The 24,588-nt window shown below is 54.2% G+C and overlaps 1 protein-coding gene across 12 annotated transcripts in view; it reads right to left on the reverse strand.

The window, feature by feature from the left end:
* The window catches only part of ATP9B (ATPase phospholipid transporting 9B (putative)), a 225,459-nt gene that overhangs the window by 6,542 nt on the left and 194,329 nt on the right, over positions 1-24,588 (reverse strand). For 10 of the 12 annotated variants that reach the window (XM_082418507.1, XM_082418501.1, XM_082418497.1 and 7 more), the window contains 11 exons: positions 21,499-21,660; positions 20,715-20,807; positions 18,610-18,693; positions 18,322-18,492; positions 15,532-15,630; positions 13,563-13,652; positions 10,629-10,773; positions 10,373-10,437; positions 9,659-9,814; positions 9,495-9,559; positions 3,732-3,840 (listed from right to left, as the gene is read on the reverse strand). In XM_082418507.1, coding sequence (XP_082274633.1) covers positions 3,732-3,840; positions 9,495-9,559; positions 9,659-9,814; positions 10,373-10,437; positions 10,629-10,773; positions 13,563-13,652; positions 15,532-15,630; positions 18,322-18,492; positions 18,610-18,693; positions 20,715-20,807; positions 21,499-21,660 — 1,239 coding nt within the window. The remainder of the gene's footprint in view (positions 1-3,731; positions 3,841-9,494; positions 9,560-9,658; positions 9,815-10,372; positions 10,438-10,628; positions 10,774-13,562; positions 13,653-15,531; positions 15,631-18,321; positions 18,493-18,609; positions 18,694-20,714; positions 20,808-21,498; positions 21,661-24,588) is intronic. The other 2 variants (XM_082418498.1, XM_082418499.1) reach the window with 2 other exon arrangements.

Raw genomic sequence — 24,588 nt, forward strand, 5'->3', positions numbered from 1 at the left:
AAAAATATTTTTTCCTTGTATCCTGCAACCTTACTAAACTTACTAGTCTAGGAGGGTTTTTTTGTGGATTATTTGGGATTTTCTACATAGACAATTCTGGCATCTGCAAGCAGATATTTTTATTTCTTCCTTTTTAATTTCTATACCCTTAATTTCCTTTCCTTGCCTTATCACTATTATTTTTAAAATTATACAAGGATACAAATACACATTTCAAAAGCTAAAACCATTTTGAGACTATTCAACAGAAAATAAAAATAGTGAAGTAGTCCTAATAGTTCAACGTCTAATGGTTTCAAGGGCTTTTATGAAGGACCGTACATCACCTACTTGATATCTTGACAATCAGTACGACTATAACTCAGGTGTCTCTGTAGTTAGTGAGTAGTTTAATTTATCATGAATATAACACTATGGCTGGGTAACTGAACTCACAGCTACAAGGCTGAACTATTTCAGGACCACACAGGCTGACTCAGCTGACCACGGGTCACCTAAGTCCTGACCCCAGGGCTCAGGCTCAGGTGGTTTTTCATAAGAGGCCACAGACCATTCAGGACAAATAAAGTCATCTGTAGGGTTAGGAGAGGGATGAGTCCATGTTTCCCCTCTAGCTGGCAGCACCAGAAAATCAGAAGTGACTGCACTCACCATGAGTAAAGCTTAACAGCTCAAAGCGGAACGCGACCTGAACATCCTTACGAATACATCCCTTTCTGTAAGGAGTGAGAACTATATGGTGTTAGGAAGAGGAAGGAAATGTTGCCTCTTTGTTTAACTGATTCATTCCCTCCCTCGTTCATTCACCAATTACTGAACAGACACCGTGTCCAGGTTTAGGCCCTGGAGACAGAGCAGAGAACAAATGTTTACATTCAGGATCGGCTAATCTCGTTAGAACCCTAAGTCAGATGGGTGATGCTTGGAGCATTTATACTCTTAGCATAAAAAGACTGGCTATGAAATAAGTAGAAAACCAGGATATTTTATTTCGAAGTAGAGTTCTTTCCTTTCTGTTTTACAAGGGATGTGCACGCTGCTTCCCTTGATTACCTTTGCGGTATTTAATGAATTTACCGTGACCTGAGATTCCTGCTCAGAACTTACAAGATAAATCATCTGTTGGACAGTTACTTATATTCCAGCCCGTGGCTTGTTTTCTGCTACTGTCCAACCATCATTTAATTTACCCTGAATTCATGCTTTCTTTTCCCGACTGAAGGCTTGTGGAGACCAGGAGCAGTGCCTTCTAGGTCTTTACAAGTGCCCGGCACGGGACCCTCAACCGTGCCACCCACAGTGACTGACTCGGACAGACTGCCTGTCCCCAGCGGGTGCAGAGTGCTGGGCTCAGAAGCAACGTAAAGCTTCAGAATGCTTCTCTATCTTCAATAAGAAAAATACTCACTTCTTATCAAGTTAACTGGTTGAGTACCTTAGTGCTACTTTATTTTCAAAGGATTTAGAGTGTATTCAATTTTTAAAGAAATATATACTTTAAAGACAAAAAGTACAGATTTTGGATCTTGAAGAAAAGGAGTCTAGAGAAAATAAGTGACTGAACTCTTGTCAAAAAAATTAGGAATGTGGTCCTGACTTTAGGATATTGAAATATTCTAACTGTTGGTCACCCTAACAAGAATGGAAAGCCAGCACCCTTAAGGAGACCCAACTTACTTGGAATTGGACGTGGTTTCCCAACATCCCCTCAAGTTCAAATGTATCAGCTAATGGTGTGGATTCACCACCTCGCGGCTACAGTCAGAGGGGAGCTGGGACTCAACACCGGACGCTTGTGACCCCGGGAGCCTGCTTTTACCACTAGAGTAACGTGGCAACCCACAAAGAAGGTTCTGGTGGGCAACAGTGAAAGTGGCGTGTCCCCTCACTGGTGGGGACACTGCAGTCCTGTTAGGAAGTCCTCCCACCTTGACGGTCTGGCAGCATCACCTGGCCTCACCTGCAGTGACCTTAACCCTGAGCAGCCACTGAACCCCTACACTGATATTCATAAAAAGCTTGTTTCCCCTTCATATCTGTGAGGCAGCATTTAGGGAAACATTTCTGGAGCCACTGGAAATAAGGAAACACACAAGCTACTAAAATTATAATTATTCGCAATAGCCTCCTGTAGTTTTTGGATCTTTGATCCTATTCTGCTTCACTGAATGATGATCGTTTCACCATCTTAAGATATCAAACCAAAAGGTTTTTATTCTACTTGTAATACTCACAATCATATTTTTATCATGATAATAATGCTTTATCTATGTCTCACATCTATATCTTATTATCAAATAAAATATTATATTATCAAATATAATGTTTGCTATTTTATCTTATTTTATACTACATTGTTGAGCTAGCTTTATTTTTGCCCTGATTATAGAAGTTATACAGGCATTTTATATTTTTTTCAATGGATTTAAAAAATCTTAATCTCAGATTTCCCTGGTGGCGCAGTGGTTAAGAATCCGCCTGCCAATGCAGGGGACACGGGTTCAATCCTGGTCCAGGAAGATCCCACATGCCGCGGAGCAACTAAGCCCGTGCGCCACAACTACTGAGCCTGCGCTCTAGAGCCCACGAGCCACAACTACTGAGCCCATGTGCCACAACTACTGAAGCCCACGCGCCTAGAGCCCGTGTTCCACAACAAGAGAAGCCACTGAAATGAGAAGCCCACGCACCGCAACGAAGAGAAGCCCCCGCTCGATGCAACCAGAGGAAGCCCGCGCGCAGCAACGACGACCCAACGCGGCCAAAATAAATAAAATAAATTAAATTTAAAAAAAACTTAATCTCATCAAATTCTTACAAAAACACCATCAAATCCAAAGATTTACGTGACTTACCCAACACCACTGGGACTGGTTAGAGGTCAGCTGGGCGAGTCTACCTGTTAATGCCTAATCTGATTCTTTCTCCATTACAACATACGGCTACAGCTTTAAAAATCAGAGTCGGTAACTTCAGGTTATCAACTGTAAACCTAAATTTAATTGGGGGTCCATGGACTTTGTTCTCAGTGTTGGAAGGTTCTTTTTTTTTTTTTTAATTAAATTAAATTAATTTTGTATACAGCAGGTTCTTCTTACTGGTTATCTGTTTTATACACATTAGTGTATATATGTCAATCAGTGTTGGAAGGTTCTGAGGTCACCATGGTTTGTGTGTGGGGAGCTGGGCATGTCTTCCACCCGGTGGAGCATGTTTTCTATGCTTCCATAGAAAACATGATAAATTTAAAACTTCTTTCAGGAATGCTTAACTGTCCCAGAGCAGTTCTGGGCGGCGTGAATGAAGCCTGCGCAGCTCAGGGAAGTGGACTTCTACCTCAGTAGCGTCACCGTGACAACAGCACGCGGGTCTCAGGGACAGAAACATACCGCAGATCGCTTTCAGACAAAATTCTGAAGTCCACGGCCGGAGGAGACGTGGGCATTCAGAGGAGCTCCTGGCCAGGGCCCCAGGTCCCTAACGGCTCGGACGCCGCCGGCTCCAGGTGGGCAGGGAGCCGGCCCCGCCCAGTGCGCAATGCGGGCCGGAAGCCCCGCTCAAAGCATCCTTCACCCAGAAAGAGGGAGCCCTCGGCCACGGTTCTGCGCCCACAGAAGTCCCACAAGCGGTCATGGGCACCCTTCGCAGATGTAATTCTGCGCGTGACATCAGAGCTGCGCTGCACACATCTGCGCGAACGCCCTTCCCCCTGGCGCCGAACCGGGCCGCACCTTGGTGAGGTCTCTGTACAGCTCTGGGTACAGCATTGCCATCTCGGGCTTCACGTCTTGGTCCAGCACCAGGGAGAAGACAGGGAACATGGTGTAGACCGTCGCATACCTGGAGGAGAGCAGGGAGGTTACACGGGGGGCCCGGCACCTCCGGGAGCACACCTCTGAACCAGAGGCCAAAGGTCGAACCCTAAGCAGAACAAAAACAAGTTGGCAACCAAGCACGACTTGTCCTAAAACTGAATACTTACCACAGCACAGGAGCAAGGTCCACAAGCCGCAAATGCTGACAGGCAGCACCATCCTTTTTCTTTTTTTAATTAAAGCTTTTATTTTGAGATCACTGCAGAAGTGAGTTCAGTTATCAGAAGTAACACAGAGAGATCACGGGGACCCTTTAACCAGCTTTCCCCAGAGGCGGCATCTCCAAAACTGCAGCCTGTCTCCAGCGGGACGCCGACACTGACATGGTCCAGACAGTATCCAACCCCACCAGGGCCCTCTGAAGCCTGCTTCTCTCCCAGCCCCTCTGAACCCCTGGCAACTGTCCTCCATCTTATAACTTTTGTCACTTCAAGGTGACATGCAGGTGACGTGTCACAGCAGGTGACCGTGGGGTTCGGCTTCTCGTTCAGCCCCAGTCCCTGGAGGGTCACCCAGGTGTGGCCATACGACAGGCCGTCCTCTGGTTGCTGAGGAGCGTTCGTGGTTGTGGACAGAGAAGCTCTGCACCCCGGTCATTCTCTGAAGTGCATCTGGGTCATTCCCAGTGTCTGGTTATTACAAATAAAGCTGCTATAAACATCCACTGCACAGGTTTTTTGTAAAAGTAAGTTTCACGTATTTCAGACACGGGTGCCACCTGGGATCGTATGTCCACAAGTGCAGGCACTGGGCATAGGGCAGCTGTATGTTTAGTTTTATAAGAAACGGCCAAACTGCTTTCCAGAGCGGCTGCCCCAGTTTACATCCCTGCCAGCATATATGAGGAATCCACATGCTGAATCCTCGCCATAATTTGGTGCTGTCACAGGTGTTTCAGCCATTCTGATAGGCGTGGAGGGGAAGCTCACTGTGGTTGAAATATGCATTTCCTGACGGTTGATGACACTGACCGCCTCGTCATGGGCCCGTCTGCCGTCCCCGCGTCCCCCCGAGTCCCCTGTGCAAGTCTCCCGTCCGCCGTCCAGTGTCAGCCTGCACTCTGACGGCTCCCAATTCTCCACCTTCAGGTTCAACCTCTAACTTCTGCATCAGGTGCAACAAGCACACGCTCTTTACTTTCCTCTAGATCTCTGATTGCTGTTGTTAGTCCCATTAGGACTCAGGGCGCTGAAAGGGCCAAGGAGCCCAGGCAGAACCCGGCCCACACCCCCGGAGCCAGCCGACGCACGAGGACCAGGCTGCGCGTGCACCCGGCCCAGTGACCTCCTGCTCCGGGATTCACGAGAGTCACAGCGCAGGCCCAAGCAGCCTCTATTTTTGTAAAGTGGTCGATGAGAACCCTTGTTAGTGTGCCGGAAACTCACCCAGCTTTTCAACCAAATACAGACATCGTCACCACCCCTTTTATCAGCTGATGCTGCTGAGGGCAGTTTCCAGTGTGCGACTGGGTGGCTTCCTCCAGGGTCCCAGCGCAGACCCCCATCCCACCATCAGGCTGGGACGCCCGCGGGGACCTCGCGTCCGCTGCTTCCCTGGCCGGGCCTTCGCGCCCTCCCCGCACCCCGCCCGACCCCCCGCCCCGGGCGGTAGGGACGTGGCACGGTGGATCTCACGGCAAATAAAGGAGGAGCAGGCTGAGGAGGGGGGGGCTGCTGGGCCGAACGCTTAATCGTATGAAAAACCGGCCAGCTGTCTTCTGGGCTCGTTTCACCATTGTGCACTCCGGCCGGCCAGGAGCTGTAAGTCCCGGGAGCCCCAGCTTCCTGCTGACACTTAGCACGGTCTGTCTTAACTTGGTCTCCAAGTGGGGTTAAAATTTCCATTTCCTGTAACTAATGATGTTAATATATTTTCATGTGCTTATTGGCTATTCTTACATCTTCTTTTGTGATGTACGTTCAAATCTTTAGCCTTTTCTTAAAAAATTGAGTTGTTTGGAGATCATGAAACATTCTGGGTACAGAGCTCTTATCAGATATACGTACTGAAAAGACTGTTTCCCAGCCCGCCCTTTCATTTGATTAATATTGTCTTTAGAAGAGCGAAGACTTAATTTTGATGAAGTCCATCTTGTCAATTTCTCCTGTAACAGTTCACGCATTTTGTGCCTAAGGGATCTTTGCCCCCCAAGGTTCCAGGGATTCCCAGCTGTGAATCCTGCCAGCTTCCCTTGTCTCCGGCATCAGTGCCTGCTGCCTGGTGCCCACGGTCTGAAAATAGCTTTTCCTTGTACCTCAGCCTGTCTTCCAGTCGCGTGGGCTGGGAGGACAGGGCGTTTCCTGTGGCTCCGTGGTGCCCCTCGGTGACGGGCTGCGAGCCCACCTCCTCAATCACTCGCCCACGCTCCCTGCCTGCAGCTCAGGACTCTTCCTCAGATGTCACGTGCCCTCCTGGTACCCCGTGGAGACGGCATCTGGTAGTCTTCTCACGTGCATCCTCAGGCTCCCCACTGAAGTCCCTTGCGAGGATGCATACCTGTGATGGCCCGGGGCTACCTCACGCAGCTGTGGCCATCATGCGAGGGACACCTCAGCTAGAGCAGACCTGCGTGTCTCCAAGGACGCTGCCCGAACACGGGACGTTGGCAGCTGTCGGGCAAAGGAGGGGTTTGGCTCGACCATGTGGAGCAGGCCTCGCAGAACCCTGGATGTGCTGACGCCCGTGAATGCTAAGTGGGGCCGGGATGCACGGTGCTTCCCCAAAGGACCTGCCAAGGGAGGCGTGCGGAGGGAGGGCACAGCCCCTCCCAGGACCTCAGGGATGTGGGCAGACGCAAGCGCAGGCTGAGTGAGGGGAGTGGGCCACGTGCCGCCAGGTGGGCTCCAGGGGGCACCGGGACGGCCTCGGCACGAGCTTCCTTCCGTGAAGTAACCAGTGGTGCGGTGGGCCTCACCTGGGTCACCAGTCCCTAGAAAGCTAATCAAATGAACCCGGATAAAAACCATACACAGGTGGCATGGAATTCTATCAACTGTCCTGTAGTTTCTAGAGCCAGTTATTCCATCATGGAAGGTCAGTAATTTGGTCTGGTTAGATTTTATTTGATAAAAACATCACATTGCTTCCTGCCCAGTTCTTTATATTTGTTTTCTAGGTGAGGGCAAAACTATTTTATTATTTACTTTTGAAGAAGCTTAACTTAGAAGCATCTCCCTCCATTCCTGCCAAATCCAAGGAACTAATGCTTCAGAGAATTACAGGCGCCTCATTTAAGTGATGGACATGCAGAGAAACTTTAAATAAAACTTTCAGTGAAGACTGATAATAAATAGGAGCTTTAAAAATAATGGGCACTTATGCTGACAGGGCTCAGGCTGCAGAGGGGAAATGAAATCAGGCCTAGAGCTGTAATTTCATGCACTCAGGCAGTTATTATTTAAGGAGTAATCACCACTGCCCTTAAAATTTCCTTTTAAAGTGTCAAATCCATACTTTGAAAAACGGAAAGTGAGAACGGTTATGCTTTTCTTTGGCCTCCAAGGAAGAAATGCACTGGACAAACTCAAGACGAAACCGGCACTACTGTGCAAATTCTGTGCTATTTAGAGTAATTAATGTGATAATTATTGCAAAGACTTCAGCAACCAACGGAAAAATGTAAAAAAATGTGTAGCTTTCTGTACCTTAGGCTCTTCCCTCTCTTTGAAGGACTCTAGGAACTCCTGCTGCGATCAACAGCAGGCTGCCCGACCACATCGCCCAGCCCAGCAGCCAGTCGCGGTGGAGCCTTTATCCTGACCGGGGCCTGGGGGCGGGGGAGAGGCAGTGCTTCCCCTCCGCCTCCAGGGACCTGGGAAGGGTCCGCATGAGTTCCGTGGGAAAGGATACACTCTAATTTCCACAAGAACCTAACCTGTTCAACAGCTCAAGCCACGCAGGAGCCAGGGGAGGAGAGGAGGAACGATGGAGAACCGGGGCGAGGGGACCAGGGTCCAGCCCCTGCGGCTCCTGGGTGGCAAGCCAGGCGTTCAGGGATGCGTCCCCGTGGCAGGAGAGCGGCACCTTCACCGCACACCCCCGCCACTGCCCCGGCCCCCGCTGCCGAGCTCAGCGCCCTGTCCTCTTCGGGGCACAAGCACCCGCCCCAGGGCTCCCTCTTCCTGGAAAGCTCTCCTGCGCCCACACCCCAAGCTCGGTCCACCCCTTGCCAGCCTCCTGCCGCCCCTGCCGCCTGCCCTGCTCCCCCAGACACCCCCAGAGCCAGTCCCACCAGGTCCCCAGTTCGCTCTGACGTCCACTCTGGAGACACGGGTGTGGGGACACGGCGGACGCCCTTGGCCCAGGGGGAGGAGGCCAGGACACAGGACGGGAGGCCGAGGTGGCGTCCGGCTGAGGGAGCCCCATCATTCGCGACGGGACCTCGCCCGCCCAGCTTCGCCCTGAAATCAGCCCACGTCGCGCCCCCGACGCCCTCGCCTCTCGCTGAAATCCCTGGGATTCTCGGAGTTCAGGGAGCCGCCAGGCGACATGCATGTAACCGTGCCTTTTAACCGGGCTCCACGGGGTGCGATAACCCGCTGGCTTGTCCTCCGCCGACCTGGGAAGACGCTGAGGCCGGGAGAGGGCATGCAGCCCCTCCGGCGCCGGGCCTCCCTCTTCTCCCCGTGACACGGGGGGGCTGCACCCCTGTGGCCGAGGGATGCGGGGGGACAGGACGGCGCCGGGACACGTGTGCTAACTGCCGTCGCCCTTACCACGCGGTGGAGAGGCCCGGCCCCGCGGGTGAGGGGCTTCGCGGAGGAGAGAAGCCGCGCGGGCTGTCCACTGCACAGCGGCCACCACGCTGACTTCACCTGCTGGCGCGGTCACGGAGGATGAGGAGAGGAAACTCCGGTCTACTCTCGTCTGACACAGGCCTCCCGCTTTGTAGCTTCGGCAGCGCAATGAGCACAGCCTTCGCCCCGGGCCCCGGGCCCCCGGGCCGCCACTCTGCGGACGGGCTTCCCAGCTGCCGGGCGGGCGCCCTGAGGATGAGCTTCGTTACCGCGGGAGGCCTTATGGAGTCCGTCCTGGAATGTGAGGTCCCGTGCCAGCACCATCCGTTCTCGAAGTCTATGCTGCCAACTTCACGCCGCCATCAGGATAACAGTGTCCGGCCAGGAGGGCGCAGGCTTCAGGGAGGGGCTCCCCAGCCTGGGAGCGACCCAGTCACCACACCCCCCCACCACCATGATGCCGCCGAGGGCTGGAGAAAGTCCCGGCTCCGACACGGTTCCCGACCCAGTGTCCCCACTCCGCCCCCACCATGATGCCGCCAAGGGCTGGAGAAAGTCCCGGCTCTGACACGGTTCCCGACCCAGTGTCACCACTCCGCCCCCACCATGATGCCACCGAGGGCTGGAGAAAGTCCCGGCTCCGACACGGTTCCCGACCCAGGTGCGCTGCCCCACGTAAACAGAAATTCCACGAGAACACGTAACAGCAGGGCCGTAGGAGGGACAAGCGGACACGTGCTGCCTCTGGGTGCCCCAGTCCGTGGCTCCTTACACCGGTCGATCCGTCCTCAGGCTGAGTGTTTGGGAACCACGCACGGGGCCCCCGGGCTACAAGCCCTCCCAACGCACCGCTGCCGTGTCTGCGCGTGACGGGCCCACTTACCCCACCATGAGGAACCCCTGGTACAGAGGGACGGACGCGAAGTAGAAGACGGAGGAAAACACGGCCTGGAGAGAGGAGAGCAGCGCCTGTTACTCACAGTCGGCCGATACGCGCGCAGGCCGCGAGGTACCCGGGGCCCCGCACAGCCCCTCCGGACGCCGCACCTGCATCGTGGAGATGATGAGGCCGCGGTGCATGACGAACTGGCTGAGCGCCGCCGACCGCTTGTAGCTGCTGCGCCCGTGCACCATGAGCAGGCGGCCGATGTGCTTGAACTGCGGGACGGAGAAGTCGGCCGCCAGCGAGGCCTGCCGGCCCTCCTGCGACCAAGGCAGAGGGGCTGGCTCAGGGCCGGACAGGGGCACGGCGCGGGCCCCGCCCCGGGAGCCGCCACCAGCACCCTGGGAGGACCCGGCCCGGAACCGATGGCGTCCCGGAAACTGAGCAGGGACCTGGGCATCTTCAAGACAGTTCTCTGAACCTGCCACCCCGCCGAGCGGCTGCAGGTTCAGCACTGTGGCCTGATTCACGAAGCAGAGGGGCCCGGATCCAGCGTGTGTCCAGGTCTCTCTGGGTGTTTTCACGTGAGCAAAGGAGGCAGACCACAGCGCCCGACTGGCTGGGAGACCTAGAGATCCGAGCACGGGCCGTGTGTGTGGGGCTGAGAAAGGTTTGTGGGGATCTGGGAAGCGGCCCAGGCACAGCCCCGCATGGCTCGGGGACCAGGAAGGCGCCTGGGTCCCAGCAGGACGTGCCTGCCCTCTACCTGCCCTCGTGGAGCTGCTCCCGCAGGGCGTGGGTCCGCCTTCCCCCAGCCCCCCAGCTGCATGTGTGAGCGGGCTGACGAGGGGCCTGGCGGCGACAAGGGACAGACGTACCTTCCCCTCGATCCCGATCCCGCAGTCCGCTGCCTGGATCATGCTCACGTCGTTCCCTCCGTCACCTGGAAGCACGGAACACGGACGTGAAGTGGGAGCCTGCAAGGGGCCGGCTTCCCTCGCCAACCAGCGGACGGGGTTTCAACACCCAGGAAGACAGGGGAAATCCGCCGGGCGGGCGGGCGGGCGGGAGACGGGGCGCACGTCCCCGTGCGTTTCAGTTCAGGACCCCGGCTCCCCGGACGCCCGCGCTCACCGATGGCGCACGTGCGTCTGCCCGTGTGCTGCTGCAGCAGCTTGACGATGTGGGCCTTCTGCGTGGGTGCGCAGCGGCAGCAGACCACGGCCGGGCACTGGCAGGCCAGCTCCACGAACTCGTGCTCGTAGTACTTCAGGCAGACCTGGGGCGGCAGGAGCGAGGCCGGCGTTCAGGGCACGGACAGATGGACAGAGGACGGATGGACAGAGCCCGCACGCAGGCTGGGGGCCGGGCTCGTGTGACTGAGGGGAGGAGGGCTCCAGGGAAGCCCCGGACAAGCTCGTCTGCCTTCAGGGAATGCCAGCACCACCTTCCGGGGCTGGCTGAAGAGGTCTTTGGTCTTTAGCACACAATACCCTCAGCGAGGATCCTTAGTTCCCCATCTTGGTTGGGAAAATAAAAATTCCCCAAAGCTGCCTGAAGTCTGTGGGGTCCCGTTGCTGAGCTGGACACCCCGAGAGTCACCCCAGCACGAAGGACGGGAGTCAGAGATGAGGGTCCTGAGCCCCTGGGGCGCCAACTACCACCAACAGCACATCCGCCTGCAGGGGACCCGTGCGGGCGCCCGTGCCCCACGTGAAGGGGTCGAGACGCAGTCCCAGGCCCTCTGCCACCTAAAACCTGGGCGGTGAGCGAAAACCCACATTCATGGCAGGTACTCAGCAGGAAACAGACGGACACAGTATCCCCGCTGAGGGGAGTAACCACTGCAGGACCCAGAAACAGAAACAGCGGACGCTGCCTTTGGGGAGCAGGACGGGTGCCGGCGGGGAGAGGGGATGTGCTCTGCAACCTGCGGTTTCTCTGGGGCCGACTGGCTGCCAGGAACAACACGTGGGTTTGGGGGACAGAAACAGCAAAAAGGTTTCAATAAAAACACACTCACAAAAGCGTGTTTAACACAAGTAGCTACTTTTGCTCCCGCCCCAACTCCCAACTATAGAGAGGTTTTAAAAAAGACATCGACCTACAAGCAGGGGCCAGAACGAAGGGGAAATTCACAAAATGTTTTGGGCGCTGGAAAGCAGACAGCCACGTGCCTGTGTCTCGGCTGCTGTGAGCAGCCTGAAGCTGGCGGCGGGACCAGCCGAGAACACGCGAGGCCCAGGCCCCTCGCTCCTCCTCACCCGCACCCAGGGGGCGGGGGCCGGGGGGGAAACGGAGCCCTTCTGCCCCAGAGAGGCCGGCCTCACCCTCTGGACAAGGGGCGGGAGGTGGAACGAAGAGACAGAAGCCCGGAAAGGAAAGGGGGCTCGAAGGCCGGCTCAGGCCCACATCAGTGTTGCCAGAGTTGGGAAGGAGGAGACAGTCATCCTTCGTCCCCCAGAACCAAGGAGGTGTGAGCCGTAGACAGCGGCTGGGCCACGCTCCTTGGCACCATCAAGAGGGCGGCTGCGCTGGGCAGGAGCTGGGGCTCAGGGAGCCCGGGACCGGCGGGCGCTGAACCGACTCGGCGGCCGGATGGAGGGCCCAGCCCGGGGGGACCAGACACCGCGGGCTCCGGGGAGACTGGCGGGCAGGTCGCGCAGCACCAGGCACCACGGAAACAGGTGGCCCAGCCGTGAGTTCACAGCGCTGCAGGGATGGGGGTGTGCCGAGCCGGCGAGGGGTCCCGGGTCCCGGGTCCCGCACACGGAGCAGGAGGGACGGGAGCAAGAACTCAGGAGCCCGCGGCAGCCGCGGTGCAGACAGAGAAATGCAAACGTGAGGCCGGAGCCGAGCCGGCGAGTCGGACCGTCCGCCAGGGGCCCGCGCGGCTCCTGTAAGACAACACACACGCAGTGAACACCAGCGAGGCTGGGGGCGTCCCCGGGGTCAGCTCGTGGGGACGGCGCGGTGCGGAGCAGGGGGCGCCCTCCAAGTCCTCCATCCCGGGCACGGGCGGGCGGGAGCGCTGCCGTCGGCCCCCACTGTCCAGGCCCCGCAGTCCCGGTGGCTCCGCGGAAGCAGCTGCGCAGAGTCGGGATGCGCGGCCCCGGCGATGCAGGAGGCGGGAGAGCCAGCCGGACACGGCGCCATCTGCACGCACGTGGCCACAGAGGGCGCGCCGTCTCCGCTGCTCCTGATGTCCCGTCCACCCCCCCACCCCCCGCCAGGCTGGCCTCAGTGGCCACACTGACTGGGTCACCAGAGGCTGCGCTGCTTCGCCCAGACTTCTGGAAACATCTGAGAGAACCGCGGGCAAAAGCTGCAGGGGGAGGGACCCCCAGCACACCCCCCCACCCGGCGGCTCCGGCCATTGCGACCCTGGCGCCGAGTGAGGAGACAGGGCTGGACCCGAGCGGGCTGCCCAGCCCCTCACGGGGCCTCCAGGAGCAGAGGGTCCTGGGTCCCAGGGCCGCTGCTGGAAACACGCGTTTGGATAAACTGAGATCATGGCTACCAGAGCCAGGCTCCAAGGCGGCCACGCCAGGAACGAAGAGCAGGCCTCCAAGCGCCCGAATAGTTTTGAATCAGCCCAGGACCAACCAGCGCCAAAGCCTTAAGGACCAAGTTCTCGCTACGACACGGCCCTGGCCTCTTCTCAGGCTCCACCCGCGCACATCACTGCTGTGAGCAGAGACGTCAAAACCAGTGGAGAGGGCGACGCAGGCTGATAAACACATCTGACTGCGGAAGCCCACAGTCCACCAGACAGACAAGGCCCAGCCTCACCCCCAGGGAGAAGGACAGACAGACGGACACCTGCTCGGTCAGGGCCCAGCCTCACCTCCATGGAGGAGGACAGACAGACAGACACCTGCTCGGTCAGGGCCCAGCCTCACCTCCAGGGAGGACAGACAGACAGACACCTGCTTGGTCAGGGCCCAGCCTCACCTCCAGGGAGAAGGACAGACAGACAGACATCTGCTCGATCAGGGCCCAGCCTCACCTCCAGGGAGACAGACAGAAAGACACACAGACACCTGCTTGGTCAGGGCCCAGCCTCACCTCCAAGGAGTCCCCGGATATGACCAGTGCACAGTCATGCTTCCTTCGAAAGGCATTCAGCTCCAAATGGGCTTCTCCCCGACTGGTTACCTCCATAAAAGGGGAAAAAGTACCCAATTACAATGCTATTTAAGTCACACAGACAAACACGCCCTGATATACAAATCACAGATCTTTAGACACTTCTAAAACCAGAAGGTGCTTTACACAGGAAATTCTATAACAAACTGCTCTTTCAAATTTCTTCTACAGTGCTGGGAATAAATACCTACTTATTTAACATGAACTGCTTTCCAACGTGTGGCAACTCAAGGCAGGAAACGTACACTGTAAAGTGCAGGGCAAGTACCACAATTACAGCGAGACAAAGTGAACAGAAGAACTGGCTTGTCAAGAAAGAAGGACAAACGGCCCCCCACCACCACCCCCCATGAGCTAACAGGCGCCTTTGCGTAGCTGGGGAAGACAACTGGCTTTTCTCAGTATACGCGGGTAAGAGAGCATGACGACCATGAACTGGAAGTCTCTCCACTTTCACAGGGCAGTGGGGTCGGGGTGAGTGTTAACGCCAGGGATGCGGCTCTGCACACGCCTCAGCACCGGAGCCCGAGGAAGCCGAGTTCCTCGTGGCCACACAGCAGGGCGGGACGGAATGACCTAAAATCAAGGCTTCATTTAAAGACGCCTCTTTTCATGACATGCCAAGTGGTACAAAATGCTTTTATAAAATTGTTTCTGTTGTCTCTACCACGGGTTTCAACTTATTCTATTAGTTCAAGCAAACTGAGTTATCTGGAGGATTGAACGACGGAAAAGAGTAAAATCAAGTCATAATCTCGAAATATCGTTAATTTTTGAATGAAAATATTTCAGAAACCAACATACTAGTTTTTGACATTCTTTCTGTGGAGATTTTATGGGGCATAAAAGAAATGATATATTACAGGACTGAAATAAAAAGCTTCATGGGTCCAGATTAATCAATCCAGACTCATCTTTAAATAGGTAGGTTTTATTGTGGAAATTTTATTTGTGGGGCTATAACACTGCAAAGTCAACAAAAATTGATCTGAAGTTTTATCAGAATCATTAATAATTTAATTGCAAATAGTAGTCTGCAGGGCCTAATTTGTGATTCTGATGCTTCGAAATAAACTACATTTACATGTAAATTATATTCAAATCACTATTTCTGTAGGTGCAAGGGCTTCATTTGGAACAGAGACACACAACGTCTGTTCAGCTACCATCAATCAAGACCCAAGAAACTTTTATTTTTTGTTTGAATCAAATTTCATCATAACTAGTAGATACAGTAAACACACAAATTTTGATCATTTCTATTAATTTTCTTTGATCTAATTAAGGAAGATAATTTAATCTGAAGATGGTAGTAGATTAAAAACACATTTCTACTTTGTATTTAAAGCTTGTTTCACAAAAGCAGCTTCTCAACCACATGTATTGTGTCTAACTAATAGACAAACGTCATTTTTTTTTTTTTTGGCTGCACCGCGCAGCTTATGGGATCTTAGTTCCCCGACCAGGGATGGAACCTGGGGCCCTGGCAGTGACAGTGCCAAGTCCTAACCACTGGCCCTCCAGGGAATTCCCAGACAAACGTAATTTTTTATCAATATACACTTTTATAAATTGAACGGAAAATGACTGCAGTATGTCTCTTTTAAAATAGATATTTAGTCGTTAATAATTCTAATAGTACGACAGAAAAATACTCTTGAATTTAGACCTTGTTTCACTCTATCAAAAGCAGCTTTTTGATCACATTTAATATATGTAACTAACAGAAATCTATTTTTAACATGTTTTTATAAATCGAGTAAGAAACTTACTTCTCTTTTAAAATAGTATCTATTAATTAATAAATAACTGCATATACATTCTCACAAAACCAGTAAGTTTCAATTCAAAACATTTAAAATTCAAAGTGATGTGGACGTACACTTACCGGCCTGAAAACGTGCGTGTCCTGCGTTCGAGACACCAGGTGAGAGCTCTTGGCGATGCACGTGGCCGTCTCCAGTTTATCACCCGTCAGCATCCATATCTAGGAAAGAGTTTCAGCTGGTGAACCCCAACTCTATCACGTGTTCATCTCTGAAAAGTGTCTGCGCTTGAAAAGATACCTGCACTTCCGTGTTTTCAGCATCACTGTTCACAACAGCCAAAACGTGAAGCAACGCATGAGTCCATGGGTGGATGATGGAGAAACCAAATGTGGTCCATCCATACAAGGAATATTAAACAAGGCAGGGGATTCTGACACCGGCAACAACTGATGAGTGAAACGAACCAGTCACAGAAGGACAAACACTGCAAGATTCCACCTGATTGAGGTCCCCAGAGGAGTCAGACTCGTAGAGACAGGAAGGAGATGGTGGGTGCCAGGGCTGGGGGAGGGGGAGGGGGAGCTAGCGTTTCACGGGGACAGAGTTTCAGTTTTACAGCGTAAAGAGCTAAGGCAGGTGGAGGGTGCTTGCTGTTACACGACAGTGTGAATGTACTTAGTGTCACTGCACCGTGCACTTAAAAATGGCTACGATGGTAAACTTTACATCATGCACATTTTACCACAATAAAAGTCTCTGCCGACTTGCTTGGCTGAAACAGGTAAGAGCGAAGTGACGTTTAGATACAGCAGCAGAGCTGAGGCAGGTGAACGACCGGGGATTAGGAGCCTCGTGGCTGAGGCTGACTGAGCAGGACGCCTGAGTATGACAGAAGGATACGTCTACACGGCCTTGCAGGCCAAGCAAACAGGCCCAAGGACCACAGGCCGAGGGCTTGCAGAGCTAGGGGGACCCTGAAATCCTTGTTCTCACTTGCCTGTGTGAGTTTTTCGGTTGAAAACTGAGGTGCAAAATGGGTAAACGGGCAACAGTTAACCCGAAAGTTGTTGCCTATCAAATAAGTCATGTCAAATAACACCACTTAAAAAAAAATATTTTTTTTAAATCTAGCCCTTTTATTTTACTTTATTTATTATTATTATCATTATTATTATTTTTTGGCCATGCCGCATGGCTTGTGGGATCTCAGTTCCTAGACCAGGGATTGAACTCGGGCCACGGCAGTGAAAGCCCGGAATCCTAACCACTAGGCCACCAGGGAACTCCCGAACACCACTTTTACTTAAAAATATCAAACACATGCACATATTGTATGTGTAAACATCCTTAGACTGAAAAGAGAGCAAAATCAGGACACTTTATACATAACAGGATGGTTTATACATCTTTTCTGTAACTGCAGCAACTTCTCGCTATCATCTGAATTTTTCAGATGTATCACATGTATCATACATAAATATGCATTTTTGGGAATAGGAAACAAAAAATTTACATGGTATACCGGTTCTCTGCTTAAGCATAATCTACCTGTGGCTCTTTTCAGTGTCTGAGGGTTTGTGTTTTTTATTTATGTTACACATTAATGTTCACTTTACCGAGCCTGGATCTAAGACAACGACACGTCACCGTGACAAACTTGGGGACAATTAACGCCACAGAACAAGAAGTCCCGCTGCTGACAACTCAGGGACACGTGTGGCCTGGCCGAGCGCCACCTCTCAGGCTCAGAGGACGGGCTGAAACCACATCCTTGAACTATTACAGGACGAAAGAGTCTGCTTCTCCTGACGGAACATGAAAAGGAAAAAGGGCAGAACCCCAGCAAGCCTACTGACTTCAGAGCTTAGCAAGCAGCTCATACAAGCACCCAAATCTTTACACAAGAAACGTGTGTGCCTCGGCTGTGTTGACAGCCCAGCAGCAACACCCAAGAGCGAGACTGATGGGGAGCTCGCGAAAAATCACAACGGAAGGAGCAGGTCGTCTGCCTCTAGTCAGTCATGTTTCTCCACGCAAGCCTCTGGCCGCACAGGCTTAGATCGGGTCACCGTCCTGAGTCTGAGCTGCTCTCTTCCACTCTGACTAGCACCTGGGCAGCACACGCAGATAGCAGCGGCCGCCCCCGCCACGGCCCTGGACGGGTGCGGAGGCTCCGACATCTCCCCGGCCCCAGGCCTGGATGGCAGGGACCCCCCTGCTGTGCCCGTCACGGTGCCCTCATCAGAACGTGCTGAGTGTATTGTTATTTGAAGCCGGCCACAGCTTTGCCTTCTGACAGTTTCCTCCAGTTCTCTCTCTCTCTGCTCCAGTCAGACACAAGTATTTCTTTTAAAAGCAAGCTGTACTTTTTTCATTCTCAGTCCTTGAGGCAGCACTGAAATGCATTTTCTCAGCCATCTGTAACTGAACTTCAGCTTCAATGAGAGCACAGGTAAGTAAGGCAAGAAAGCAGTTTCCTGAGAACTAAAACTTACACCACAACGTGCTAATCTCCCCTGGACCCGAAGAGGACAAACCGTTAGGAAAAGACAGCAGGACAGCCGGTCAGTAGGTCAGGCAGGGAGCATCACGCGGTCTACAGGGAAAACCTCCCCGCGCGGATAAAAGGCTGCCTGGGGAGCAGCTCCGGCCGGGACAGGCCTCCGGCTGCTGTGAGGACGCCCGCCCGCGGCCGGGAAGGCAGCCGAGGAGGACAGACGGCCGCCGGGAAGGCGGGAGCAGAGCCGCCCAAGCCGCTGCGTCTGGGTGATGGGCGGGCGGCCGGGCGGGCGCAGCCCCCAGGGCTCCGCGGACACGCAGAGACCTCCGCTCACCAAGGCCCTCGCACCCTCCACCCCGGGCGGGTTTCACGGCACCACCTCCAGGGGGCGCCCGCTGCCTCGCGGTACCTTGATGCCCGCGTTGCGCAGCATCTCCAGGGTGGGCCTCACGTCCGCCTGCAGCTGGTCCTCCACCCCCGTCAGGCACAGCAGCTCCATCTCCCGCTCCAGGCTCTCCACCACGGCGGCCACCTTGAGCGTCCTGTCGTGGATGCTCAGCTTGGCCTGGTTGTAGCGGCTCTGGGGACAGGCGGGTGGTGTTGTGACTCGCGCAGGGCTGGCCGAGGCGGGGACACCCGCGGCGCCGCCCCGTGCGCACCGTCTCCCCGAGGCCAGGGCGGGAGGCCGGCCGCTCACCTCGAAGTCCTGGTACTGCTCCTCCGTCAGCGCCCTCTTGGCCACCACGAGGGTGCGCAGGCCTTCGCGGGCCATGTTGCCGCACTGCAAGAGAGAGGCAGGTCACACGCGGCCCGGCCACCGCCCCCTGCGGTCACGGCCACGTCCTCCGCCAGCTCATCCCGCCAGACCCACATCCCCGCGGGAGGGCGGGAGTGGCCGGCCCGACCCGGGGCCCCTGCGCCTCCCGACTGCCGGGCATGGCTCTCTCCCCACTACGGCAGCGGGATGGGCTGCGCGTGTGCGCGACACAGACACGGCCACACGAGCCGTGCAGGCGGCCATCATGGCCACGGAGGGAGCCGGGACTCGGAGCGTCCGACCGCCGCCCTTCGGAATCAGCGATACCAGGGACTTCCACCCGGCCCGGGGACACACTTCCACGCGCGTCCATCGCGCCCGGCCCCGTCCGTTCAAGGGCAGAGGCCCCCGTTCCCGGGTCACGGCACCTTCCTCTGACAAAGCTGCACTTGGTAACGTCCTCAGGATAAACCATCCCGAGTCTCTAGGGTTCCTTTCTAACCCGCCGGGGAGACCTGATCTGCCGCCCGCTGTCACACACCAGGCCGGGTGCGGAGAGGTCCCCGCTCGCGCGCCAGCCCCGCACTCGCCGCGGCCCGCGGATCCTGGGGCCTGGCGGGCGACGCCACGGTGCCCCTTCGTACCGCCCTGCTCCCCAATCCTAGCTCCGTCTCGTTTCTAACAAACACACACCTGGGGGCAAAGAGGGGGGCCTGCGCTGAGAGGAAGGAGCTGCCCCCCAGGCGCCGCCGCCTCGGCTAGCGGGCATCGCGTCCACGCAGAGGATGGGCTCACACTGCAGGCTTTACAAAGTCGCCCTTTCCGCCGCAGGATGGACAGTGGAGGTGTGTTTTGTTCTTTTAGTATTTGGGGAACACACGCTGATAACCAAGAATCCAGCTTGGGAGCTTGTGTGACACAGAACAGCCCCCTGTGAACTCAGGCTCTGAGTACCTGCTGGCGTTTGAATAAAGTGAGAGGCTTCCCCACGACAAGAGTATTAACAACAAAGAGTGGGGTGGGAGGGTGTTGAAAGATTTGTCCATGGGAGAAACTACCACGTTGGAAATAAACGCACAAAGGATTTTTAATAAAGTTATCTTTGTGAAAAACAGTCTGACATTATCTGTCTGTTGCAAGACATTTATCGATTTGACCTCATAAAGCTAAATAAATTAAACAAGGATTTTATAATTAATTGCACATCATTATGACCCAAAGTAATTTTTATGGCATTTTACTAGGTCTTCAGGGAATTTAATTTATTCATGTCCCTGATTAAATCCAGTGCCTGAAGGAGCTATTGATTCATATTGCCAATACCGTCATGGACGTGGGCTGTGGCCCCTGGACTGACAGACAGACTCCTGGCCCGAAGGGGGGTGGACACGCTTGAGCCCCACCGACAACATGCACACAGTGAAGGGGGTCACGCTCATAAATTCAGTGGTTTAGTTTTACTCTGAAATCTAAGTTTTTACAAATACATAAATGTAAACAACAAATAATCTCATGAAGCTAAATACAAATCGTATTTGTTCAGGGAGCATTTGATGAAAATATAGGATTGGTTATATTTGGATCTTATCTCCACGTTTAAAGTGAATCCTATGTACATATTAGAATTAAATTCTAACTAAAATATCCTAGTAAATAATTTAGGTTACAAAATAAATATGTTAAAATATAACTCTGGTTATATGCACAATACTATTTCAGAATATTTTAGTGAATGATTAGGGATGCTTTCTATTTTTTCACCAAAATAAACAAAATATTCTTCATAAGGACCCACTTGCACACATCTACACGTATTCACACAGAAACCAAAAATAGTAGTTGTTCACACAGAAAGTACAGTATTTATAATTTACAGCACTCCTATCCTCTCTGCTTTATGAACCGACGGTGTCTGGTGTGAAACCTGGCATCTTGATTCACTCCAGTGACACCAGCAAGCACCTACAAGTCGGAGAAAGGATGCCGTGCTTCTGTCACTGCCCTGAGTTTTGGAAAAGCATCTGCACAATGTGGACAGCTCATACCTCCTCCTCCAGCCAGTCATTATACTGGACGACGGTGGACATGGCAACGTCGGCACCTTTCATATAGAACGTGATCTCTGCCGTGGACTCGTCCTGTAACAAGATGGGAGTGAACACAGACATGTTGAGGCCACGCTGCGGCTGCTGGGGGGCCGCTCTAACGGGAACGCACCAGGAGGGCAATTCTCCGTGAACCCACTCCCCCGGGTGAGTTACTCAGACACCTTCTAGGCAGGGCTGTGTCCTCCCTAGATGCTCCGGCCACCAGGAACCGAGAGCATAACTGTGGCTCTCAAGATGCTGTGCTGAGGGTTTTGAAATAACATCTGTAAATGAATATACGCCTTGGACTGCAAGGTAAATTCTCTCAAATTTCCAGAGCTTGGGTGAATAAGCTTCCTAGTTTAGCCAGCTTGCAAGATGTATTTGTGGTATTCACTACAAAAAATTTAACAGGGGTATATTTCAGCAACTTTATGGTCATAAATCATTCTTCAGGTAAACTCTTTGGCTGCTACTGCTGTGGAAAACAAAGCAGCTCGAGCTGATTTCAAAACTTCATGAACGTCTTCTACTTATTCTGCCTCAGCCGTCTTAGGAAAGCCGTTTTAAAGCATGACTATTAGAGCCACACCAGCTTCTCGGCATGAATGATCAGTCTGGATTTTATTATCACAGAACACTGTGACGAGCCTACAGCCCTGGAGTGAGCCTTGAGAGGCCGCTGCAGTGACCTCACAGTGACCAGAGCAGGCGGCCAGCTCGGGGACAGAGGCCAGCGTACCCTGACGATGACCCCCATCCGCTTGCTCTCCGAGGTGAAGGGGAAGGTCTGCAGGATGCAGTAGGTCAGGATCTGGCCGCCGGGGGTCCTCAGCTGCATGGACGTGAGGTCTCTGTTGACCAGAGTGAGGCCGACGCTCTCCGTCCACTGCACCAGGGCCACCTGCGGGAGACCAGCGAGACGTGAGGCCACTCGCTCCCCGGGGAGGGGGCATCAGGCCAGCGGTCAGTGAGCTCGCCGAGATGCCACCAAGAGACGAAACCGACCACGTCCAGGCCCTGCTGTTTCTGAGGCCGCGTCTAGTATTCGTTACAGGGAAGCGATACGCGGCGAGACAGAGGGCCTTGGTCTCGCCGTCTAAGATAAAGGCCGCTGGTGCGCACACTTGGGTTGACTTGTGTTACCAGCGGCCGACAGCCAGGGTTTAAGATCTATGCGGAGCGCCCGCCGGGCTGGGCGGCTCGGAGAGCAGGCGGGGCTGGGCTCGAGGACGCCCGTGACAGTGACGCCCTGAATCCCTCGTGTGCCTCAATCGCGGACCAACTGGCGACTGGGGGCTCCACGGCCAGCACGTCTGCGGGGAGGGCGGGCACGGGCGCCAAGCCCGACTCCGACAGTTGGAAGCCCCGTGACCTGGCCCTTTGCATACTGAGGCTCAGCCGGCCGTTGTGTGGAACATGTATTTGCAAACTGTTCTAAAGGGGAAACGATCTACGGAGGCTCCCTGGCATGTGGCAAGGACCCAAAAATAGAAAGTATTCTTACTTACAATCATTTATTATTTAAACGTAAAAATCTTAAGCGGAAAAGTAATTTTTAAAGTTCACCATTTATGAATAGTAATTTTTATGACAATAAGCATTTTCAGAAAAAAATTCAGTTTGTCTTTAAAAGCAACCTCACTGCGAGAAATTCATGACGTGCTGCCCCCGCCGTGCAGGTGAGGACCCCGCGGCCGGCGGGCAGTGGCTCCTTCCCCCTTGGGGCTCTGGGCCTCTCCTGACCCTGGCGCCTCGCCCTCGCCTGCAGTGCCTTTCACCACCTGTGCTTTTAGCATTTGACCTGGGGTTCTGAGAAGTCATATCATTCAAGAGCCTTTTAAATTCTGTCTAGTGTGCAGATGTTACTCGTCTCTCCGAGTCATTCCTGAAAACTCCGGTCTGACGAGATCCTCAGCAGCTCTGGTGCCGAGGTGAGACCGCTCAGGTCGGAATCCTCGAGCGCCGTGTACCAGCTCCATGAATCTGGGTGACAGGCTGCACCCCTAAGCCCTGGTCTCCTCGTCGATAAGATGGTGACGACCTCCCAGGGCTATGCTGAGGTCTGACCCGCCCGTGGGGCGTTTGGCACATTGATGATCAATTCAACGTCAAGGTTTCACCCTCCACCCTTCCTCACGTAAGCCATTTAGGCGGAGCGGGAATCACTTTAAAAATGAGGTTTTCCAAGTAATTTCCCACAAATATAACTGCAGAAAAGTCCCGACAAGCTTGTCAAGCGTCTGACATCGTGGGGTGGGCGGCATGCTGCGGGTGGACAGAGCGTCCGAAGACAGCGAGGCAGACAGAGCCAGCGCGAGACACTTTCTGGGGCTGCAGGGGCGCCCGTGGGGCGGGGGTGCCCTGGGGCAGAGCCGAGGGCGACACTTTAAGCCGCCTGTGCCGGTCCCTTGGTGCCTGGTTCCCCACACACTCCCACGTGGCTTCCCTGAAAGGGGTCCAGGACAGATGGTACCCAGCCTCTCCCGGACAGGGTGACTTTAGTTCCCAAACGTTTTCTAGGATTTTGCAAAGGACCTAAACAGACAAGCGGGACTACTGTTTCAGAATAGTAAAGACACATACCTTTTTATACGGTTTTAAATTACAATTTCGTCTTATTTTATATGTAGTCAATGCATCAGAATTCACCTTATAAAAACTTTTGGTATTTTAAAAAGTTTACATGGTAGCGTCGGCCTGTGATAAACAGGTTACGGCAACTTTGGAGAAGCAGGAGTGGGAGTGAGGGTCACGCTGAGGGGGTCCTGGGGCCCCGGACTTGCAGCTGGTGTCTCGAGGGAGCCCTGCGCCGACCAGGCCCAGGATGCACGTCCATCACCCGCCAGCAAACAGCCCCGGCTCGAGCCCGGCCCCCAAGCCCAGGTGGGCCAGGCCAGCTCAGGGGTGAGAGCCCACCCCGGACAGAGAAGGCAGAGGCGAAGGAAGGACGTCCTCCCCGCAGCTGGGCAGCCCGAGGGGGCGGCACTCACGCACGGGAGCTTCCAGCAAAGGAGAGAACAGACCGACGCAGCACCAGACGGCCCGACAGCCCAGCGGCCGAGGCCGCAGCAAGGCCGCCCGCGGTGGACGCTCCCGCCCCGCTGCCCAAGGGGACACTGGCTGTGGCCGGGATCCTAACATGACGCCACGAGGATACAGTACTATAATTTACAGCATCAGTGATATACTCCAAACTACAGCACTAAAAGAAGACACCTGGACGTCAGCATGTCGAGAGGGGGCAAGTCAACAACTCGGCAACCCCAGTGCAAATGTAAAACTCCATATACTATTTCTATACGACCTCTCTGTGTCTGCAGATGACCCAAGACCCCAAGGATCGCTTTCGGTTTACACAGTGAAAGGCCACTATTACACCCTGACCTGCAGACTGCATCTTGCTGCGAACACGCTCTCATCTCACTGGGTCCCGCTGCAGTCAGGACCCGGGTTTCTCCATCTGGTGACTCACACCTGTTTACTGTTTAGTTTATGCTTGGTTTCATAACCCGCTGGGGGCAGCGACGCGTCAGAGAAGTCCGCTGGGCTTCTGCTGCCTAGCCCAGCGTCGGCACAGCTGTTCCTGGTCAGGAAGCATGTCAGGTTTCGCTATGTAATGCCAACCAGGAGAAAAGCGTTCAAGCACTCGACGCGATGGACGCTTCAGTTCTCGTCTAACGTCAGTTGCTTAGCGCTGGGCAGGATTCTCTCTGGTGATGTAAAATTTAACATTTCTGAACAGACTGATAAGCCGGCAGCCACGAAGGGGGGACGCAAACATGCAGAACTTCCCGCCACGCGCTCGGCACCTCAGTGGAGGCCGCCACGA

Source organism: Balaenoptera physalus (assembly GCF_965194825.1).
Source record: "Balaenoptera physalus genome assembly, chromosome: 12".
Lineage (NCBI taxonomy): Eukaryota > Metazoa > Chordata > Mammalia > Artiodactyla > Balaenopteridae > Balaenoptera > Balaenoptera physalus.